Raw genomic sequence first — 19,173 nt, forward strand, 5'->3', positions numbered from 1 at the left:
GCACAAATGGAGAAGAGGCCAGCTTGTAGCTTAATTAGAATATTTTATTTTAAATGTGAGGCATTCATAGACCCATGAAAATCTTACTTGGTTCCCCAATTAAATATTCAAAACGGGCTATAATCAGCCAAAATTGTGTCTTTATCATCACCACTACCATCATAATCTGAAGGAAAGTTAAATGCTAGCCACCATTGTTATAGTATGTATTTTATATGTCATGGTGAAGCTGAACTGCAATACGCAAACCACTAAGGCAACACTCTACACCTTAATCCTATTTTTTAAAAGTAATCTCTGCTTGCTTCAGTGAAATTTACTTCCACGTGAAAAAAAATTAAGATTTGTGGTGTTAGTCCCATAAACAACAATGGGAATGAGCACAAATATATGAAGTACATATATAATTCCAGTGGTATATGGGTTGCAAAATGAGAGATGCTTTCTAGGTACTTAATTGCAGAATTATCTCAAGATGTTTCTTCAAGATTCACTGTCAGTTAATACTGAAGTGTTTGAGTTTTGCTCATGATAGCAGTGATTTTGCCATAGAAAAGTGAGACATTTTTAAAAACTCAATATATCATTCTGGAGCCACTGACCCTTCTTGACTTTTTCATTTCTAAAATTTAGGAGGGGGCACTTTCCTGACAGTATTTTATCAATATAGACATATGTTGCCAAAAGCAAGAAAAAGTGCTTCTCAGCTGAAGCTTTTTGCTTTCCCCCCAACCCGAGAGTAATGCCACATGCGTCCTTATACTTCTGTAGGGTAGTGAACACTCACCCTTTGGGCTGGCTCTCAAACTCTTCTGCCCACTGTTCCTGGGCATCTTCAGTAGAAAGATCGACATCTCGCGTTGTGGCAAAATTCAACTCACTGCCTTCTGTTCCATGGAAATAAATTGCATTCCCATCTGACTGACAGCTATGCTGCAGATAAAAGGAGCATGCAGGAGGTATGTATTAAATCGGTTTTGTAACAGCAGCTTTCGACAACTCTGAGAAAGCCATTAAATTATTTAGCAACTGGCTGATTACAGAAGCTAAACCAAAAAGTGAAAGAAAGAGAAAATGTGCACTTAATTCTTCTGTATGCATCTTGAATAATTTATAAATTACTGTCAGTATTCAGTCAACTTGTAGGGCTCCTTCCAACAAGACTTTTCCCTATCTGCAACATTGCTAAAAGTTGTAACATTTAATATCGATATATATGTCAAATACAAATGGTTCTGTAGCACAGTAAATAAAATGTTAAACCACAAGCTCTAGGTGACAAGATCATGATGCCCTTCTGTGCTAAACAAATGCTTTGAAGTGAACCTGGGTTTTGCTCTTAAGCCTCTATGATCATCTCAATGGGACTATAGCAACACCATGTCAAGGTTACACGTGTGCAATGCATGAAACTTGTACCCTCAATCTGAATTTTGAGCTGTCTAAGTATCTGAATACTCAATTCACATTAATTCCCAAACCAAGAATCCTGTCTCATTTGAGATACAGTCAGAAAGAAATCCAAGTTTTGCCAGCAGGGCATGCAAATTCAGATAGGAAAAGCCCTTCCTTGTGAATGAAAAATGCAGATAATATACTGGTTGACATCACAAATGGAAAACAATGGTGGAAAATCCTCCGGGAAACAGTTGATTAATCAGTTTGCTTTGAATCTCAGAAAAATCCGACAGAACAGGATATAGGTAAAGACAATATCGTGTAATTTTGTTTGCCTGTTTTGAGAACTGTTTTATCAGTAGTGATCAGGGGGTTGCTGTAAATGTTAGTTGTGGTAGGCCAAAGGAATGGAATGCAAGCAGAAGAAAACACAAACAAGCAAAGAAAATACAAAAAATCAAATGTCATACACTTGTTTTAATTATACAAATAAAGGACAATTTCACACGACTTTCCTTAGTGACTTTTGCAAACATCCTTATGTTGTTTTCCATGTTGAAGTTGACTAACAACATCAAGAAGCTGCTGGAACAAGAAGGGAAACAATATCCCTGACCAGTTGGACAGAATAAAGGAAATAATAAAAAAAATCAGATAAATGAATAAACCTACAGATAAATGTATTTTGTGGTGTACCTCAGCACCCCAGTCCCAATTCCTCAAAAGTAAATGACATAAATCCCCATGGACCTTTGTGGGTTTTTTTTTCCTTAGGCTAAGTCTACATTGGGGACTTGAAATGCTGCAATGTTGTTTTCCCCTGCTGAGTTTGCAAGTCACTTTCTCTCACTGCTCTTCACATCCGAGCAGGAGTGGAGATATCTTCATCCACTGATTTCTTTCTGTGTGCGATGGCTGCTTCTGTATTCAAATTGGATGGAAGCTGGTTTGAGGGAAAGTGCATTAAAGAGGAATGTTTCTTGAAAAGCAACAGGATACAAATGAATTGTGGCTAATGTCACCTGCCTTAATGAAACCTGTGACGGGAGCACACTGGACCTGCAGCAAGCAGTAATGTGAACACACCCTTACTTGAAAAGCTGCAGCCCTGACTGGGTAACAAAAGCCAATCCATGCTAAGTTTGACATCAGCAAACGTTTGATTAGTTAAGGGTATGGTGGTATGGCATTTGAATCTTGCACAGGATCACTGAAAACTGCAGCTCCCCATGGGCTGAATGTCTGTGCGAACTCAGATTTTATTTCATCGGGTCTACCACCAGAGAAGGACTTTTGGATTGATTCGGCATAAACACCAGCGTGTGAGAACATTCTGCAAACAACAGATTTACCAGCTGCAAAAAAAAAAAAGGAGAGTCATACAAATTTCACACAGAAGCACATTATTGTTTATTTCAACTTGCCTGTGGAAACAACTCAGAGGCCACGAAAGAAAAGGATAACAACAGGAAGATTTAAAGAAGGAACTATTGGAAACTCAAGGCAGTAGAAACATAAGATGATTGGAACCCCACTGAACTTGAAGCATGGGAAGCCCCAACAAAAATTTATAATTTGGCAGAATATTTGGACTATATGATATGTATTTGTATAATTTGGAATACTTAATGTGATTTGATTGGATTGTTAAAATGGAAAATTTAATTAAAAATATTTTTTTTTGAAAAAAAGAATGCCTGTGCGAACTGGTCCAGCCATGGGACCAAAACTGTGTCTGGACAGGCACAGGGATGCAGGACAGAGCAGAAACGAAGTGACTTGATCAAGGGCACGAGGCATCCCAGAATAGTCTTCAAAACAGGCTGCTGATCATACAGTTCTTCCAACTCAAAGGGCCATCTTACAAATGCAGAGGAATAGAAACATTGCCAAGGGGACACATTAAATTTTCATCAAAATAAAGAAGGGTAGTGAAACTGGTAGAATGTACTGCTTTGCCCTTTTCAGGCCAAAAGTCTCATTACAGATGAATAAAGTGCAATACATCTAAGGTTTGAAATCTCTCTCTCTTTCCCCTGCTCTTTTATGCTTATAACTGTAAATCAATAAGCCCGATTCTCCCCCCCCCCCCACCTCTTTCCCTTGGCTATATAGTCTCTCATTGCTTGACAAGCAGAACACAGTGTAACTAAGTGATGCAGCTTTGCCAGTTGGAGATGCATCAACAGGAAACATCCGTGCTAAATTCCGCAGTCTAATAGATTTTGAGCTTCAGTTGTGGGCTGCATCTTCCTGAGGATGCTCCCGAGTTAGTGACTTCACCTCTGGGCTTTCAAAACATTTGCTGTCTCCTCTACCAACATTTAATTAGGCTATAAAAAAAAAAATCAAAGATGAACACTGATGTACCTCTTCCTAATAAGTCTCGGTGGCCTAATGGACATGATGATTCTTTCAGACAGCTGTAGCCTCACAATTTATTTTTTGGCGACTCTGGTTACACTGGAATGAGTATATCAGGCATTTGGGCGATGCCAGTTTGCAAAGGGCTGGTGGCAGATGGAGAGAAATCTGCCCATCGTGCTTGCACCTTCACATGAGTGGAGAGTCATCCATTTCCCCCATTAAGGGGTTGTCACTTAGCCCACCCAGCTGGAAAAGAAGGTTGCTGTTTTTCCAAGAGCCTGGCTAGCAGGTTGCATTAGATACAAATGCAAAGGGCACTTTAAAACAGAAGGCAAACTACCATTTGTAGGCAAACTGAAACCGCACTGTTTCAACAGCAGCCAGTTTTTTTTTAAATGGCTGTAATATTTTAAGTGATTATTTTTGCCACTTCAGATTGCTCCTTAGAGAGGAGAGGGTGTGTTGTTGTTTTTTAATTAAAGTCTACGCAGTGCAAACAGATTAGATATGAGGAGGAAAGGAAAGAAAAATTAGGATGGAGAAAATTAATTAAAATGGCACTGTCTGCAGAGTCATAAATTAGATATTGTTTCTTGCTGGGAATGAGTTATGGTAGTGACTGGAATTTTTAGATTTTAAATCTGATAGCAGATTGATGGAAGGATCCAATGATCATAAACTCAAATCCATGCACAGTAACATACTTAACAGTCTAATTGCTGTTATTCAGAGTTAAGTGGTTACATGGATTTGAGTATGAGGTGATTCAGGATGAATCTCTTTCCGTAATTAAAAGAAACACCCAGCTAGGATTAAAAACTACTCTGCATGAAGTAAAACAAGATTTTAATCACTTCTTACATGCTAGATTTCTATATGATTTAACCCTAGATACAAAAACTAGCTATATACACTGACAGCTACAAATGGTCATTTCCCCACTCCAATACACGACCATCACATGTAGGCCACATGAGATATCTGTGTGATGCCTGTTCCACATAGATGCTTGACATATAAATGTGTGTTGTCACATGGCTTAACCACATTCAGTGGAAAGTCTTCAGCATGGTCATAAGGAGAATGGAAACTTCCACCTCTGTTTTAGATTAACTACAGTTTAGTGCATCATCCAAAAACCCTAAACTGTTGCTTTCATTAACCATAGTTAAGATTAAAGGTAAAGGACCCCTGACAGTTAAGACCAATCGTGAATGACTCTGGGGTTGCAGCGCTCATCTCGCTTTACTGGCTGAGGGAGCCGACGTTTGTCCGCAGTTTTTCCAGGTCATGTGGCAAAACCAGAGCAGCACACAGAAACGCCGTTTACCTTCCCGCCGGAGTGGTACCTATTTATCTACTTGCACTTGACATGCTTTCAAACGGCTAGGTTGGCAGGAGCTGGGAACAAGCAACGAGAGCTCACCCCATCGTGGGGATTCAAACCGCCAACCTTCCGAGCCCTAGGCTCAGTGGTTTAGACCACAGCGCCATTAACCATAGTTAAGAATAACCACAGTTAATTTTCCACTGTACATTTCCTACTGCAGGTTACCATTTAAATTCAAGCATTAGAAACCTTTTGTTGTTTTAGCATTATTTACAGAAACATTCTGATACCTGTGCCAATTGCTGATGTGACCTCAGAGCCCTCTGCTAGTGATCTCCCTGATAATGACTTAGAGCCAGAATCTCGTAGGTTTCAAATCCATCAGACACAGACTCTAAGGGAGAACTTGCTAAAGGATAATCACCAGTTACTGAATTACTATGTGGGCCGCAGGAAAGCAGTTGCAAAGGAGAGTCAACTTTAAAGTTTAACCCTTCCTGTGCTTGTTAATTTCCCCCAGAAAATACCCCCTCTCATTTCCCTTGCTACAAAGCCAGGCTTACTGCTGGGTTTTTACCTGGCGGCGGCGGGGGGGGGAACAGCTCAGAAGATTCTTTAGATGACTGTGATAATATAACTTTTATATTGCTTGTATGAATTATTAATAATTAATAACACTTTAAAAATCAAAAACACACAAACCAAACTAATCAAGTAGAGCATTTGCAGATAAGAAGTGGGGAAGATTCCCCCTTCTGCTTCATCTCTTTTGCACATGCCCCCCCCCAAAAAATTTGGGTTTCATTCAGATCTAGTTCCTGCTATGCCTGGGAGCTCTCCCAGGTCCTGCAGCAATTGAGTCTTACTGGTTCTCTGTAGTCTTACTACATATTTCTTCCTGCAGCGACTCTAGGTTAATTTCCCCAGTACTTTTTTAAAAAACTTTGCATGTGCTCAGCCCCACCAGAAAAATAACGCTGATAACATTTGACTGTGGCAATTAAGGAACAATAACTTTACTTTTGCTGCCTAATAAAATGGATAAAGATCAATTTTCACAAAGAGTTAAGAATAACACAGCATTAAGTCTTTGGCTTGGGAAACAAAGAGATATGACAACACAGAGCACACTATCTTGAAATGTGGTGTGTAATCAAGGAATGCAACTTTACTCTCCATTCCAGCTCCAAAAGCAGTCTGGGCAAAAGCATGTTTGAGTGGTGGACTGGAAGTGTGTTGAGAATCCAGATCTGGTGCCTTCTAAGGCTTGTGTGAGCCACAGGGAGGAGGCAGCAATGGTTATACAAGGCCTGCCTTTCTGCCTGCCTCCCTCCCTACCCCCTCCTCCACTTTCACCTTCAGCGAGAACAAATAAGTTGGCCCTAATTAAATTCCATACTTTGTCTTCTCTCTATTTCCAGACTTCTGATGCAAATGTTGTCTATGCAGGCCATGCCTTGAGCACCATACCTTCTGCTGACATGAGGATGTGTTTTTGTAAACCAGAATAATTATGGGATACATTTTTAAAAACAACAACAACACACCGCTATGTTCTCAAATATTTCTCTTGTTTCTACCCACTCCATCCGCCTTCCCAGCAGCCAGTGCTCCTCAACCACATTAAAAATAGCAGCTGTTTCTCACGCCCCCATCCTTGTCAAGGCGTGTTCTGTGCAGCTGGCTTCAGACATACCTGCTTAATAGGCCCAAGTTTCTCTGTGGATTTTTCCAGCTCTGGTTTAAAGGGCAGGATCAGTGTACCCTTTAAAGCCATAGTGTTAGAGGAAAAGATGCCGGAGTGAAATATCTATATGAAATTCTGTTAAATGCCCAGAGCCAAGCTCCATACTGTACCAGGTGTAATGTGGCCAAATGTCAGATGGGGATTAGATTGACAAACACAATTTATCCTCTAAAACCGCATGCAGGCTTAGGGAGATGAAAGGTTAGTAAACTAATCCACTATCCTATCTGGCATATGTATCCTTTTTATTCTGTTGTTTTTGAAAAATGAGTTTTGACAAGCATTTTATGGTACTTTTAGTACATATCTAATCTCTAATTCACCCACTTTTGCTGTTAAGCTTCACCCATAAGTTGCATGCAACTGCTAAACAAGAGCAATTCAACTAAGCTAAGCTAAGCTCTGCATGCTTTGCATTTATATTCTGCTATGGGATCTCTCTTGGTATAGTTGTATAGGCCTCACCAGAAATGGAAAGAAAAGGAAGGGATGTAAAATAGGGGCAGAAGGAGAGCCTACTGGAGCAGGTCAGTGGCCCACCTAGTTCTCCGTCCAGGTCTCACAGTGGCCAAACAGTCGCCCATAGGAAGGCCCCAAGCAGGGTGTAACCATGGACAGCACTCTTCCCACTTGTGAGTCCCAGCAGCTGTCATCCAGAGGCATATTTCCCCTGACAGCAGAGAGAGAACATAGCCATCATGCCTAATAGCCATTATAGAGTGAAATAAAAGGTTTTAAAAAATAAAAGATATTATGAAAGCATTGAACCAAATGGAAACAAGCAAGCTTAGCATAATTGGCTTTCTTCTTCTTCTTTTATTTTGTGTTTTTAATGCACTCTTTGTTTCCTTTTTGATTTTTCCCTTTTATTTTGTTTAACTGAAATACGTTCAGTGCAATAAAAATATTATATCTGGCTTTCAAAATTTCATATGCTAAATATTTCCAACGAAATATTGCACTGCTTTAAATTCTTCTTACAGCAATATACGATGCTTGGGAATTATCCCCCACCCCCAAAAGTTCCATATTTACTACCACACTTTACTACACTTCACTAGCTACACTTTACTACAGGCCATATCTATTTGCTCTAAATATGCCAAGAATATTACCAATATCAGTTATTAACCTTGGTAAGACCTGGTTATTGTTGTTTTGAATGCACAACTAAGTATCACATGAAAGGCTACAGCTCGAATTGGTCATATCATAATCTTTGCAAACTGTTTTGAGGTCCCTCCCCTTATAATCAAGCAATACATACATTTTATATAATAAATAATAAATAAAATAAAATAATAAGCTAAGCTATGAACAAGCTCCTTGCAACTAAGGTCACCAGAACAAGACAAGGTTTGAAGTGGGGCCACTCAACCCGCTGGTGCCTCTCTTCACATGCAGGGGAAGTCCCTAGCTCACCAAGGGTTTGAGACCCATTGGCTACCCTCGCCTGGTTTAACCATCTAGTTGAAGCCATTCCTGGGGTGTGGGTGCTGTTGGATGCTGAGAACTTCTAGAAATCACAGGTGAGAACTGAGTGCAGGGTGGGGACCAAAGGTCACAAGCAGCAGTTCTTGTCTGTTGATTGCGTGGGTGAAGGGTGCAATCCATATACAGTGTACTGGGCCCAGGAAATCCCGTTGGCACCCCTGAACCTACCTGTGCGCTCCAGCCAACATCTGAGACCCTGCTCTGTGTTCCCCCTCTTGCAGAAGCAAGGTGGGTGAAATCAAGAGACGGGATGTTTCCAGTTGGAGTGATGCAGTTATGGAACACATACTCTACCTGCCTTGCCTCACCCAGTCTTCCAACTAGCAGTTTTAAACCCTGGAAGTTTCAAATATGTTTTTGGATGCTAATTCTCTCTGTTGCTGGATACTACTTGGTATGCCCCCCCTTCCCAAATAAGGCTGTTGTTTGCTATGTTTTAATCTTTGTAAATGTGATTTACCTTACAATGCTTTGTAATTTCTATTTTAATTTATTTTGTTAGCTACCTTGTTTGTACTCCACTACTGAAAGCATGAAATGTTAAGTGGAGTTAGTAGGTAAGTAAATAAGCAAGGAAATATAAAATCCCAGGAAGAGTGATGAAAACTAAATGGTTATGCAATGGAAAAAACTGTAATTAACAGCCTTATTCTTATGCGGTGTGGGAGGATGGCTACAAACACAAAGGAATAAGGCCGGTATTCATTTCAGCACTGTTTTGCTAAACAGATACCATCGAGACATTTTCTGCTGGATGACCTTTGACATGACAGCTCAAGTACATAAAATATCAAGAGATTTGGCATTGTGATGGGGGCGGGGAAATTATCTGACAACATGAAATAATTAGAGGGATATATATTATATATATATCCCGTCTCTTGTATCTCATTCAAAAAAGGAGTGCGTTAGTCAGCCGGCTGCACTGAGGATCCAACATTGTATGTACTGAAACATTAGCAAATTAAAACCAAAATTTAGCAAACCTTAATGGTGGCTCCAGGGAAAAACAGCCAGTTGCCTGTGTCCACAGGATCAAGATTATCTTCCAAAACAATTTTTCTGTGGGCTGCATTTATTATCAGAATATTGTCCAATGCCCAGCAGGCCTCATAGACGTCGCCAGCATGAACATATTCTTGTTTCCACTGAAACTGAATATTTTCTCCTTTGGCTTCTTGTGGAAGGTATAGAATATGAATGATTGTGCTGACATTGGAAGGAGCTCTGTAGGATATTGAGATACACACATATATATCAAAACTATTTATACTTTATAATCAAACAATTCAGTCATTTACAGGGTGTTGCATCTCATCAACAAGTCAGTAATATTAAAGTGCATTTCCTCAAATTATACCATGTACTGACATTAAACTTGTTTAAGACGATAATCCAGTATTTAGCTTATTGACATGAAACAATGGGTCAAGCGTGCACAGGTCCCATGGAAATGCATTGAAAATGTGCAAAAGCACAACTATTTCTTTTGAACTGTACTGTGCCCATAAGCACAATCCAACTTCTTGTGCATCTTCCATTGAAATGAATTAGAGTTCTACAAGAGAATAACTATCTCAATGGTGGGACAGTAAGTGTCATTCATTTCAATGAGACATCTACTAATGGATTGTGCTAATGGATGCATTCAAAGATTTTGTGGCTAAAGAAGAGTAAAAAGAAAAATATATATCTATTTTTCCTGTTACACTCTTGAAACGCATAAAATATTTACCATAATACAATATTTGCTTCACAGGATTTTTAGATTAAATAATAGCATGTGTTACATGGAAAGCAAACATTTTATAACTCTTCGTGCTGCTGTAGCCAAAGCTATTTTCTTTCAAAAACACGTAATTTTAAGAAGTGTTGATGCAACTTTATCACAAGACAAGCCATTGAAAGAAACTATATATTGCTTTATGTCTTCTGTCCTATTTGAAGCAGCTAGCTGCCATGCTGAAAATTACTGCCCTTCCTAAGATTAAAAGCGGTGCTAAAATGTAAACCGCCAGTACTTTCAGAATGTAATAAAACAGCCGTGAAAAGACAATGCCAAACCCATACATCTTCCCTGTCCTTTGATAGAACAGAGAGCTTGGTAAACATGGCAGCAGAGGTTTCAATTTCCATTTTTGCCATTCAATTATTTTGGATCTCCAACTGCACGGCTTCAAATTGGGGAGAAAGAAAGGGTGATGTTTGCAACATACCGTATTTTTTGCTCTATAAGACGCACCAGACCACAAGACGCGGCTAGTTTTTGGAGGAGGAAAACAAGAAAAAAAATATTCCAAATCTCAGAAGCCAGAACAGCAAGAGGGATCGCTGCACAGTGAAAGCAGCAATCCCTCTTGCTGTTCTGGCTTCTGGGATAGCTGCGCAGCCTGCATTCGCTCCATAAGATGCACACACATTTCCCCTTACTTTTTAGGAGGGAAAAAGTGAGTCTTATAGAGCAAAAAAATACAGTAATTAATCTTCAATATATATAAAAAATAATTTTCTATGGGAATCTGATGGAAGGAATCATCAGAGAGAATAAAACCTCGTGATAGTCTTATGCAGTAAGGAAATGTTATTTGTGTAAGGTGCACTGCCTTGAATAAGGGTGTGTTCATAGCCAAGCCTATGTATGAGCTTTGTCACAAATCACAGCAGTCTTCCTGGATCTCTAGCCTAGTCCTCAGAGAAAGTTCTGGAAATGCCAATCACTCCAATCACAAGTAAGAAAGCAGGACAATTACTGCAAAACCAGCAGCTCTGTGCAGAAATCTAGGACGCCTAAGTGTGGACAACATATATGCAAGGTACGGGGGCTCCCTTTCCATTGACTGAAGTTTAGTTCATGGCGCCACACTACTAAACTGTACAATGAATCTTTACTGCAATCAGAATGTTTCACAGAATAATTGCCTGTTTATGCACATGGGGTCAGCTATGTGCATGTGAAGGTTCTATCCTTCTGAAGTCCCCTCTCCCTTGATCAAAGTCTAGTTCATGGGTCACATTAATAGTGCTTTCTTTTGGTAAAAAATGAGGTGCCAGTATGCACCTCTTGATAAAAATGTTGCTAGTGCCAGCACACACACACACACAAAAGATGTTCTTGTGTGTACCATCACAAGAAAAAGCACTCCATAGTACCAGTAAACTGTACACTTAGCTTGTTTCAAAGAAGAATAGAAATATTGATTGAATTTGCCTCCATTCCCAAATGCTTTCAGTCAGAACCATTACTCTGGTTCCCTGTACTGTAACTTAAACCCCAGAGCTATGCAGGCCTTTTTCTAAAGCACAATTGGACAAACACCATTTAAAAATATGCAAAACTGAAAAACTGAAAAAATACCAACTTCCTATTTATTTTAGATTTTTTTTTAGTATATCACACATTTTAAAGCAAAGCGAGAAAGTGAAGAATGCTAAATATTTGTAACAAACCTAATTTTCTCCAGCTGAATCCAATCTGCAGAATTGTTCTTGGAGTACGACACAATAATATTTGGATCTGAGTAACTAAAGCGACATGAACCTGACCCTGTGAAGAGCAATAAAATTAAAAGTGTTATAACACAGTCAAGCAATCAATTATCCCTCTGATACATTCACTTCTGACTGAGTACTCGCCACCATTATCAATTTTCTATATTTTAAAATTCTTTGATTGATGATTAAATTTGCTGTGATCTGTTGCTGAAGGAAAACGCATAATAATGTCTGCTCTCTGAGTCAGAAATAATGTGGAATTGATAAATCACAGCAGTGCAGCATAATCTGCAGTAGATTTCCCAAGGGGAGCCATAATAAATTACTAAACACCCCCTACTCAAAACGCGCACACAAGTAATGTTAAAGCAAAAGCGAAATGCCATGTGCCACACTTTCCAAGGTAAACACTCAAAGGCTTCTATATACATAAAGCGATTTTTCAAGAGGAAACCAAGCCCCTTATTGCAGAAGTGCTGTGGCTTAGGTGCAATGAATTAACTCTGTGTTGGATTCTACATTTGAAATTTAAGGTTGTCTTATGAGCTATAAAAATGATGCACAATCTGAACATCTTGCTCAAAATTTAAGTAAAAGCAAATCTTAAACAGCAGCAGTGAGATGCAGATCCTTTACGCAGCGTGCACTGCTGAAACAGATTGCCATGTCTTGCCTTTTCTTCCCAGCAAACCTCTGTTCCTACCAAAGCAATGGGGACAAAAGTCACCCTTAAACACATTCTAGGGTTATACTCTGGGCATATATTCCTCATGGCTTTGCCATTCAATACCAGCCCAGCACATTTTTCTGCCTAAAGTCAAATCCAATTGGTGCCTTCGCTGATTAGGGTTTTGAAAAGTATTGCTGTACCATTCAGACGCTATTTTCTCCCTTCACTTATCTCCCCTTCCGCTCATGTTTGTGATGCTATCTGAAACAAGTTGCTTCACCCTCTTCTATGTGAGGATAAACTTAGCAGCTGAGCATGCGGATTGAGGTTTGTAACAAAGTGTACTGAAGAAATAGATCTATAGGGTGGGTAGTAATATTAAAAGAGCCATAGGCTGGGGCACTGCATTTTGATAAATAACAACCACAGTGACTCTCGCTGATGACTCTTCCACGAAGCTTGGCTCCCACTCAAAAGTGGCACTTTCACCTGCCCACTGCTAAAATGCCATCCAAAGGGCTGGCAGGGAAGGCGGTAAAAGGTGGTGGCATCCACTACTGTGATGGCAGTAGAAGGAAAAATACTTTTCTGTCATGGCCATGGTCCTGTGTGCTGTGGGGGCTTTTGGCAGTACCCTGCTGAGGGTCCCATAAGGTCTGGGATCACACATGCTTAGCAATGCACCACCAGGAATGAATATTTCCCTCCATTAAAAAATTAAGTTTCCATTAGCAGTTAACCTAGCTCCAAAGATGCATTCCCATCATTTTTCTTTTGCGGGAATGCTTAGTGAGGCCTACACAATTTGTGACTCTGACTCAGCAAGGCAAGGACAGCCTACTAGGAAGAGCCATGAATTGTGACTTGCTCCCATCTGGTGGGATGCAACTGGCTGGGTTGGCTGCAAGTTATGCAGGTCTAGAGGAAGAGGCCATGATTAGGAAAAGAACTACCAACAGTGGAAGATTGGCAGATGAAGATGATGGACTTTTCGGAGCTAGCTGACCTGACTGGAAGAATCCGCGACCAGAAAGGAGTTTCAAGAGGACTGGAGGAAATTCAAGGACTATTTGAGCAAATATTGTAATATAAAAAATTAGAAATTACTTGAAAGAAACAAATAGGCCTAGGACAAATTAAGTTATAATTAAATAAATGGGATTCCGAATGTCAAGAAAAGTGAATAAGAAGACTATAATTGGAAATTGTTTTAGTTTAATAATGATATTGGAAAGCTGTTACTTTTAAATTACAAGGAAACTCAGAAGGGAGGGATTTGAGGAAGTCAATTAAGATGTTTAAAAAGTTGGAATTGTGAAGAATTAAGTTTGATATTATTGTCTATTTGTTTATTGTTCCCCCTTTCTTTCTTTATTTCTTTCTTTTGCTTTGTGGTTTGTGTTATTACGGTGGAAAATTTAATAAAAATTTATTCAAAAAAAAAATGATTGGGAAAAGTGAGCAAACAGGATCTCCTCCTGACCTCTGCAGCAAGTTCATGTTTGCAGAGTGATTAAGGTACTGCCACTAGGTTAGGTACTGAGTTCAGATTTTAATTTCAAATTACAACTGAGAAGTCAAAGGCACAGGGAAATAAATTAATCAGCAGGACTACATCTTCTTAGTTTTCTTTTCAAGAAGTCCTTAAAAGTGAAAGCGCTATATGCACTGAACTTCCACAGGTGCTGAAGGCAAAGGTGGAATGGTCTCTTTTAATGGAAAACATTCCCCACACTGTGCTCTTCACTATACATTGAATTGTTAGCTTCAGCAGTTCCTCATATTGTCACAGATGCAATGTAAATGGTGGTGCAAGGGATGTTCTGTTGTTTGTGATGTGTCAGTTACCTCATATGTACACAGCGGCGTAGCGTGGGTTGTCAGCACCCGGGGCAAGGCAAGTAATTTGCGCCCCCTAACCCGGGGCAAGGCAAGTAATTTGCGCCCCCTAACCCGGGGCAAGGCAAGTAATTTGTGCCCCCTAACCCCTAACCTGCCGCCGCTGCCAGCTTCTTCTTGCTGCTGTCTGGTCTGATGTGGTTCTCTCTCGCGCTCAGCGCTGCGCTGGGCGGCTGCTGCACTGTCCCTCCCCCAGATAGTCCCTCGCTCTCTCTCCGCACCGCACGCCTGGCACCCACCCCCTCCACAGTGGGCGGCGACCCGGCGGCTCGGATCGGATTCGCACAGCCAGCACTGCAGTGAGAGAGAGTGAGTGAGCCAGGTAGGGGCAGAGAGCTGCGAGTGTGCCCCCTCAGATGTTGCGCCCGGCCCCCCCTGCACCCCCCACGCTACGCCACTGTATGTACAGTTCAAAAAGGTGCCTGTTTTGGAAATCATGGGGCAGCTTGGAAAACTTTGGCAAGGGTGGTTGTGAAAATGGTGCCACAAGTAAAGAAGTTAAACATGTCCCACTTAATTAGTTCAATTATTTGTAGATCTAAAAATATACTTCAGGAAAGAAAGCAGAATCTGTGATAACACCTTCTTATTTCTCTCCCGTACTTCACCATTTTTTTAAAAATTGCTAATGATGTTAAAAATAAACTTTCAAACTCTTACAAACATGTACAATATGCTCCAACATCTTTGTATGACTACAGAGGCAAAAGGGCTGTGATTAATTAATGTTGCACAAACAAGGATACATTGCACTTCCAATTAAGCTTTTGAAAATAAACTGACTAGCAACTGCCACTAGTTTATTTTTAATGACACAACTGTTTTCCTCTTTACAGTATTAAAAAGCAAATGAAGTAAGAAAAACATTTATATGCCATTTTTTACCCACCTGTTGGAACAATCATTTTTACTGGCTGTCATCTGTGCCATTTTCTACATTTCTAGTGCACAATAATTCCATACTCTAACACGGAGTTATCCATTGTGGTGCCCCTCAGATACTCCCATCATTCCTGACCAATGGCCATGTTGGCTGGAGCTGATGGGTGCCGGAGGGTACTACTCTAAACCATTACGATTTATCTTATTTCAGCGGTGTTCCTATTTAAACTGGTTTATGTTAAATAGTAGAAAGGTCCCTGTCCTAAGAAAATGTTCAGAATAAATGCATGAAGTTGGCTCCCTAAGTAGAAGTAGTTACATTCTGCTGCTCTTGAATCCTGTTCCAGGGCAGCTCCAGGGGGAATGAGAATGGCAGTTTCTGTGTTCCCATGAATACCTGTGCAATCCTCCAATTATGTCATCAGCCAAAGCTGACAGAAGGCCTTCCACACCACCGAGGCCACTTGAGCATCAATTAAGAGCAATGGATCCAGGAATACTATCAAACTATGTACCCGCTCCTTCAGAGGGAGAACAGGCAACTTTCCATCTATTTGGTCTAGGGAGCCACCCACTAACAGTTCCCTCAGTCTTATCTGGATTGAGCTTCAGTTTGTTGGCTCTTATACAGCTCATTACTGAGGCAAGACGATGGTTTAGCACTTCCACTGTCTCACCTGCAGATGTAAAGGAGAAATAGAGCTGAGTGTCATCTGCGTGCTGCTGACAACATACTCCAAAACTCCAGATGACCCCACTCAGTGGTTTCATGTGAATGTTAACCATCATATGGAATGTGTTTAAACTGCTGCCATACAAATACTTTTAGTCAAGGCAAAATTTGTTTTGGTTTAACACGGAGTCCTTGTTATTCACCCCATGCCTAATTGCCTTACCACACTACTGTTACAGAGAGTTGGCTGGTTCAGTATATAAATTCCAAAGGTTAAACGGCTGTTTAGTGGAGGCAACCAGTGAATAACAATATCTACTTGGTGGCAATGGTGGAGACCAAAGAAGGAGAGGTGGGTGAGCTGGTTTGCTTTCTTCCCCTCCCTCTCACAGTTCAGGCTAAGATCTGTGCTGTCACACTCACTTATTCCCCTGATTTGATAAACTGAATCTTTGCTCGATATCCAGGTCAGATCTTGGCCTGACAAGAGCAAAAGGCCCCAGAGATGTGCCTAAAGTTTCATGGTGACAGCTATTCTATTCTGGAAACTTACTAAGTTTGCCTTGGGTTCTGCTTCACTGATGAAAAATTGCCATTCAGCCAATCTAGTTGGTTCTTACTCTGTTCAAGTAACACAACTTAAACGCACTGTTAAATAACACCAGACAACAACCAGGAAATACATCCATTTCTATTACACTGATTATTCAGGCAAGTACAAAATTAAATGATGGCCACTTAGGGAGCTCCTCAAAAGAGGCTGCATATGTAGTAGATTCTTAGCTGAACTACATGAGTTTTATACTTCCAGGTGTTTGAATGCCTTTGGGAAAACAAGCAGAGGCACTTAATTAGACTCTATTAGGTGCCTGAGGGACTAGCCATTGACAATGCCATGTTTATGAAAGGCAGATATACTACCAGCAGTTCACAGTATCGAATGGTGTTTTACTCAGATAAGAAGGATGTCATCTGTGAAAAGAGCAATTTTATGTTTGTTACCATGGGCTGTGGTGGTCTGAACCTCTGGAGAATCACTCAAGAACTACTGCAAGTGATTCAATGGACTGAACCAGGAAAAGAGCTGGCTTTGTACTTCTCTTCAAGAGAAACAAGTCTTCAAACAGAAACCAGACAAATAAGAGCATGCCTATTCAAAATTACAGACATTCTACTACATATTGTTTGAATCGTGAGGTAAAAATAGAATATGGTACAACCCCACTATCTAATGTCATCAATGTATGTATGTTAGTTGGCTGCTTCTGCTTATTTGGTTAGTTCGGTAACTACTTTTAATTACGATAATAGCTTCTGTTACTAATGCCAGGTAGTTGGTGTGAATGAATGAGCTTTCAGGGAATTAAAGCTGTAATTTCCTATTCTTATTTACTCTCATTTACTTGGATACTTAAGGAACGAAACAGGAAATGTGCAGAGCAGCTGTTAGCTAGGTTGAAGCAACCATCTCAGCGCTATAGCTCAAACTGATGGGACTTTTAGTCCTTGGACAAGTCTCATCATGCTATTAAATTATGTGCTGCAGCACTAAGTCTTTATGGGGCATTTTAGTCATTTTATAGAGACAAAGCATGTTTGTTTCATGCTCTCCTAGCACATTAACAATTAATTCCATGTATTGTTTCCAAATAGGTACCAATCCTCAAAACTCTGGGGTTGTGTTTGGGATTTTGTTTTCAACCGAGACAGTATATGAATTCAATGGTAAACAATTATTATCATCCAAGCACTTTGCATATCTTATACATTTTTAAAAAGCAACAAAGGGAATAAAAATCAGATTTGTCAAAATCCCCAAGTTTTAATGCCATCTGTAGAAATACTAGGTCAGGTTTTCAACAACAAAAACGGTTACGCGTTTGATTTCACCTTCTCCTCCCATGTCACAAAGGGCTAAATGTTAACTGTTTTGTAAAATGGATAAATGGTTAAATTAAAAAGCAAGCTCTTCCTGCTAAATACCAATGTGAAGAATCTGAACCAAATTATAAATGTTTGATGAGCCTTTTCCATGAGAATAGTGACTATTTAGAATGAAAACAGTCTGCAGGCTGACCTATAATTGCTACAGATTCTATCTCACTACCATTCAGGGCATGGCCCCATCTTCTGCCTCTGGCATAGTGGGTGGTGTGAGTCCAGGCTATTTAAACTGATCCAGACTAAATTGTCTTCCACATTGCACTGCTTACATCCCCCCTGTTAAAATTGTACTTGCTGTGGAATGAGGTTGTTCACTGATTAATGGAGCTGGGAGCTTTTTTCTCATACTCTCTCTCTCTCTCTCTCTCTCTCTCTCTCTCTCTCTCTCTCATCTATCTATCTCTTATCATCTATCTATCTATCTATCTATCTATCTATCTATCTATCTCATTATATTACACAATATTACACAAATATTTTCATGTCATCTTCCAGAACTGACGGTATGAGCTCCCTGGACTGAAATCTTCACTCAGTTGGCCTACAGCTGTAAGGTTTTCACCTTTCCCATAGCGAAAATATGAGTGTCGCATGATAATTATGTCCTGGATTGTCAGAACGTTTTTGTAGGGTAGAGCCTTGGAAAAGATCCATAGCTTGTGAGGAGATCCCCATAAGGGGATTTGGGGAGCCAATTTTTAAGTCCTTAGTCCAAGCTCCGGGGACCTGATCAAATAGCTACAAGAAAAATTAACTACAGAAGAAATGCTGTTGCAATGTAATATTGCAAGGCAAGTTATTGCTTTAAAATCTGTTTATAATGCAGCATTTATTATAACAACAACAACAACAACAACAACAACAACTAATTCAATCATGGCACCTGCTCCTACCAAGTTTAGGAAACTTGGTATTCCAAGCTGGAATGCAGATTTCTTAAGGGTTCACTGCTTTGCTCTTTTTTCCTAAATGTTCAAAGTGGCATAGACACGCTAGAGCAAAAGTATAGACATACGGTACACTATGATCTTGCAGTAGCAAACAAACTACACATATCCTACTGCTCACTACTTAGTTGCCGCTGGGAGAGCTGGTCAGATGAAGGAACTACAGCTCCTTTAAGCCAGTTAGCAAGGGGGGGGGGGAGGTAAAGGGCCCCTGGACGGTTAAGTCCAGTAAAAGGCGACTATGGGGTTGCAGTGCTCACCTCACTTTCAGACTGAGGGAGCCAGCGTTTGTCCACAGACAGCTTGTGGTCACGTGGCCAGCATGACTAA

General features: G+C 40.2%; 1 protein-coding gene across 4 annotated transcripts in view; it reads right to left on the reverse strand.

The window, feature by feature from the left end:
• The window catches only part of RELN (reelin), a 291,904-nt gene that overhangs the window by 133,765 nt on the left and 138,966 nt on the right, over window positions 1–19,173 (reverse strand). For all 4 annotated transcript variants that reach the window (XM_083574837.1, XM_083574836.1, XM_083574839.1 and 1 more), the window contains 3 exons: window positions 11,784–11,880; window positions 9,323–9,563; window positions 788–933 (listed from right to left, as the gene is read on the reverse strand). In XM_083574837.1, the coding sequence (XP_083430963.1) occupies window positions 788–933; window positions 9,323–9,563; window positions 11,784–11,880 (484 nt within the window). The remainder of the gene's footprint in view (window positions 1–787; window positions 934–9,322; window positions 9,564–11,783; window positions 11,881–19,173) is intronic.

Source organism: Podarcis filfolensis, assembly GCF_964270895.1.
Source record: "Podarcis filfolensis genome assembly, chromosome: 10".
Classification (NCBI taxonomy): Eukaryota; Metazoa; Chordata; class Lepidosauria; order Squamata; family Lacertidae; genus Podarcis; species Podarcis filfolensis.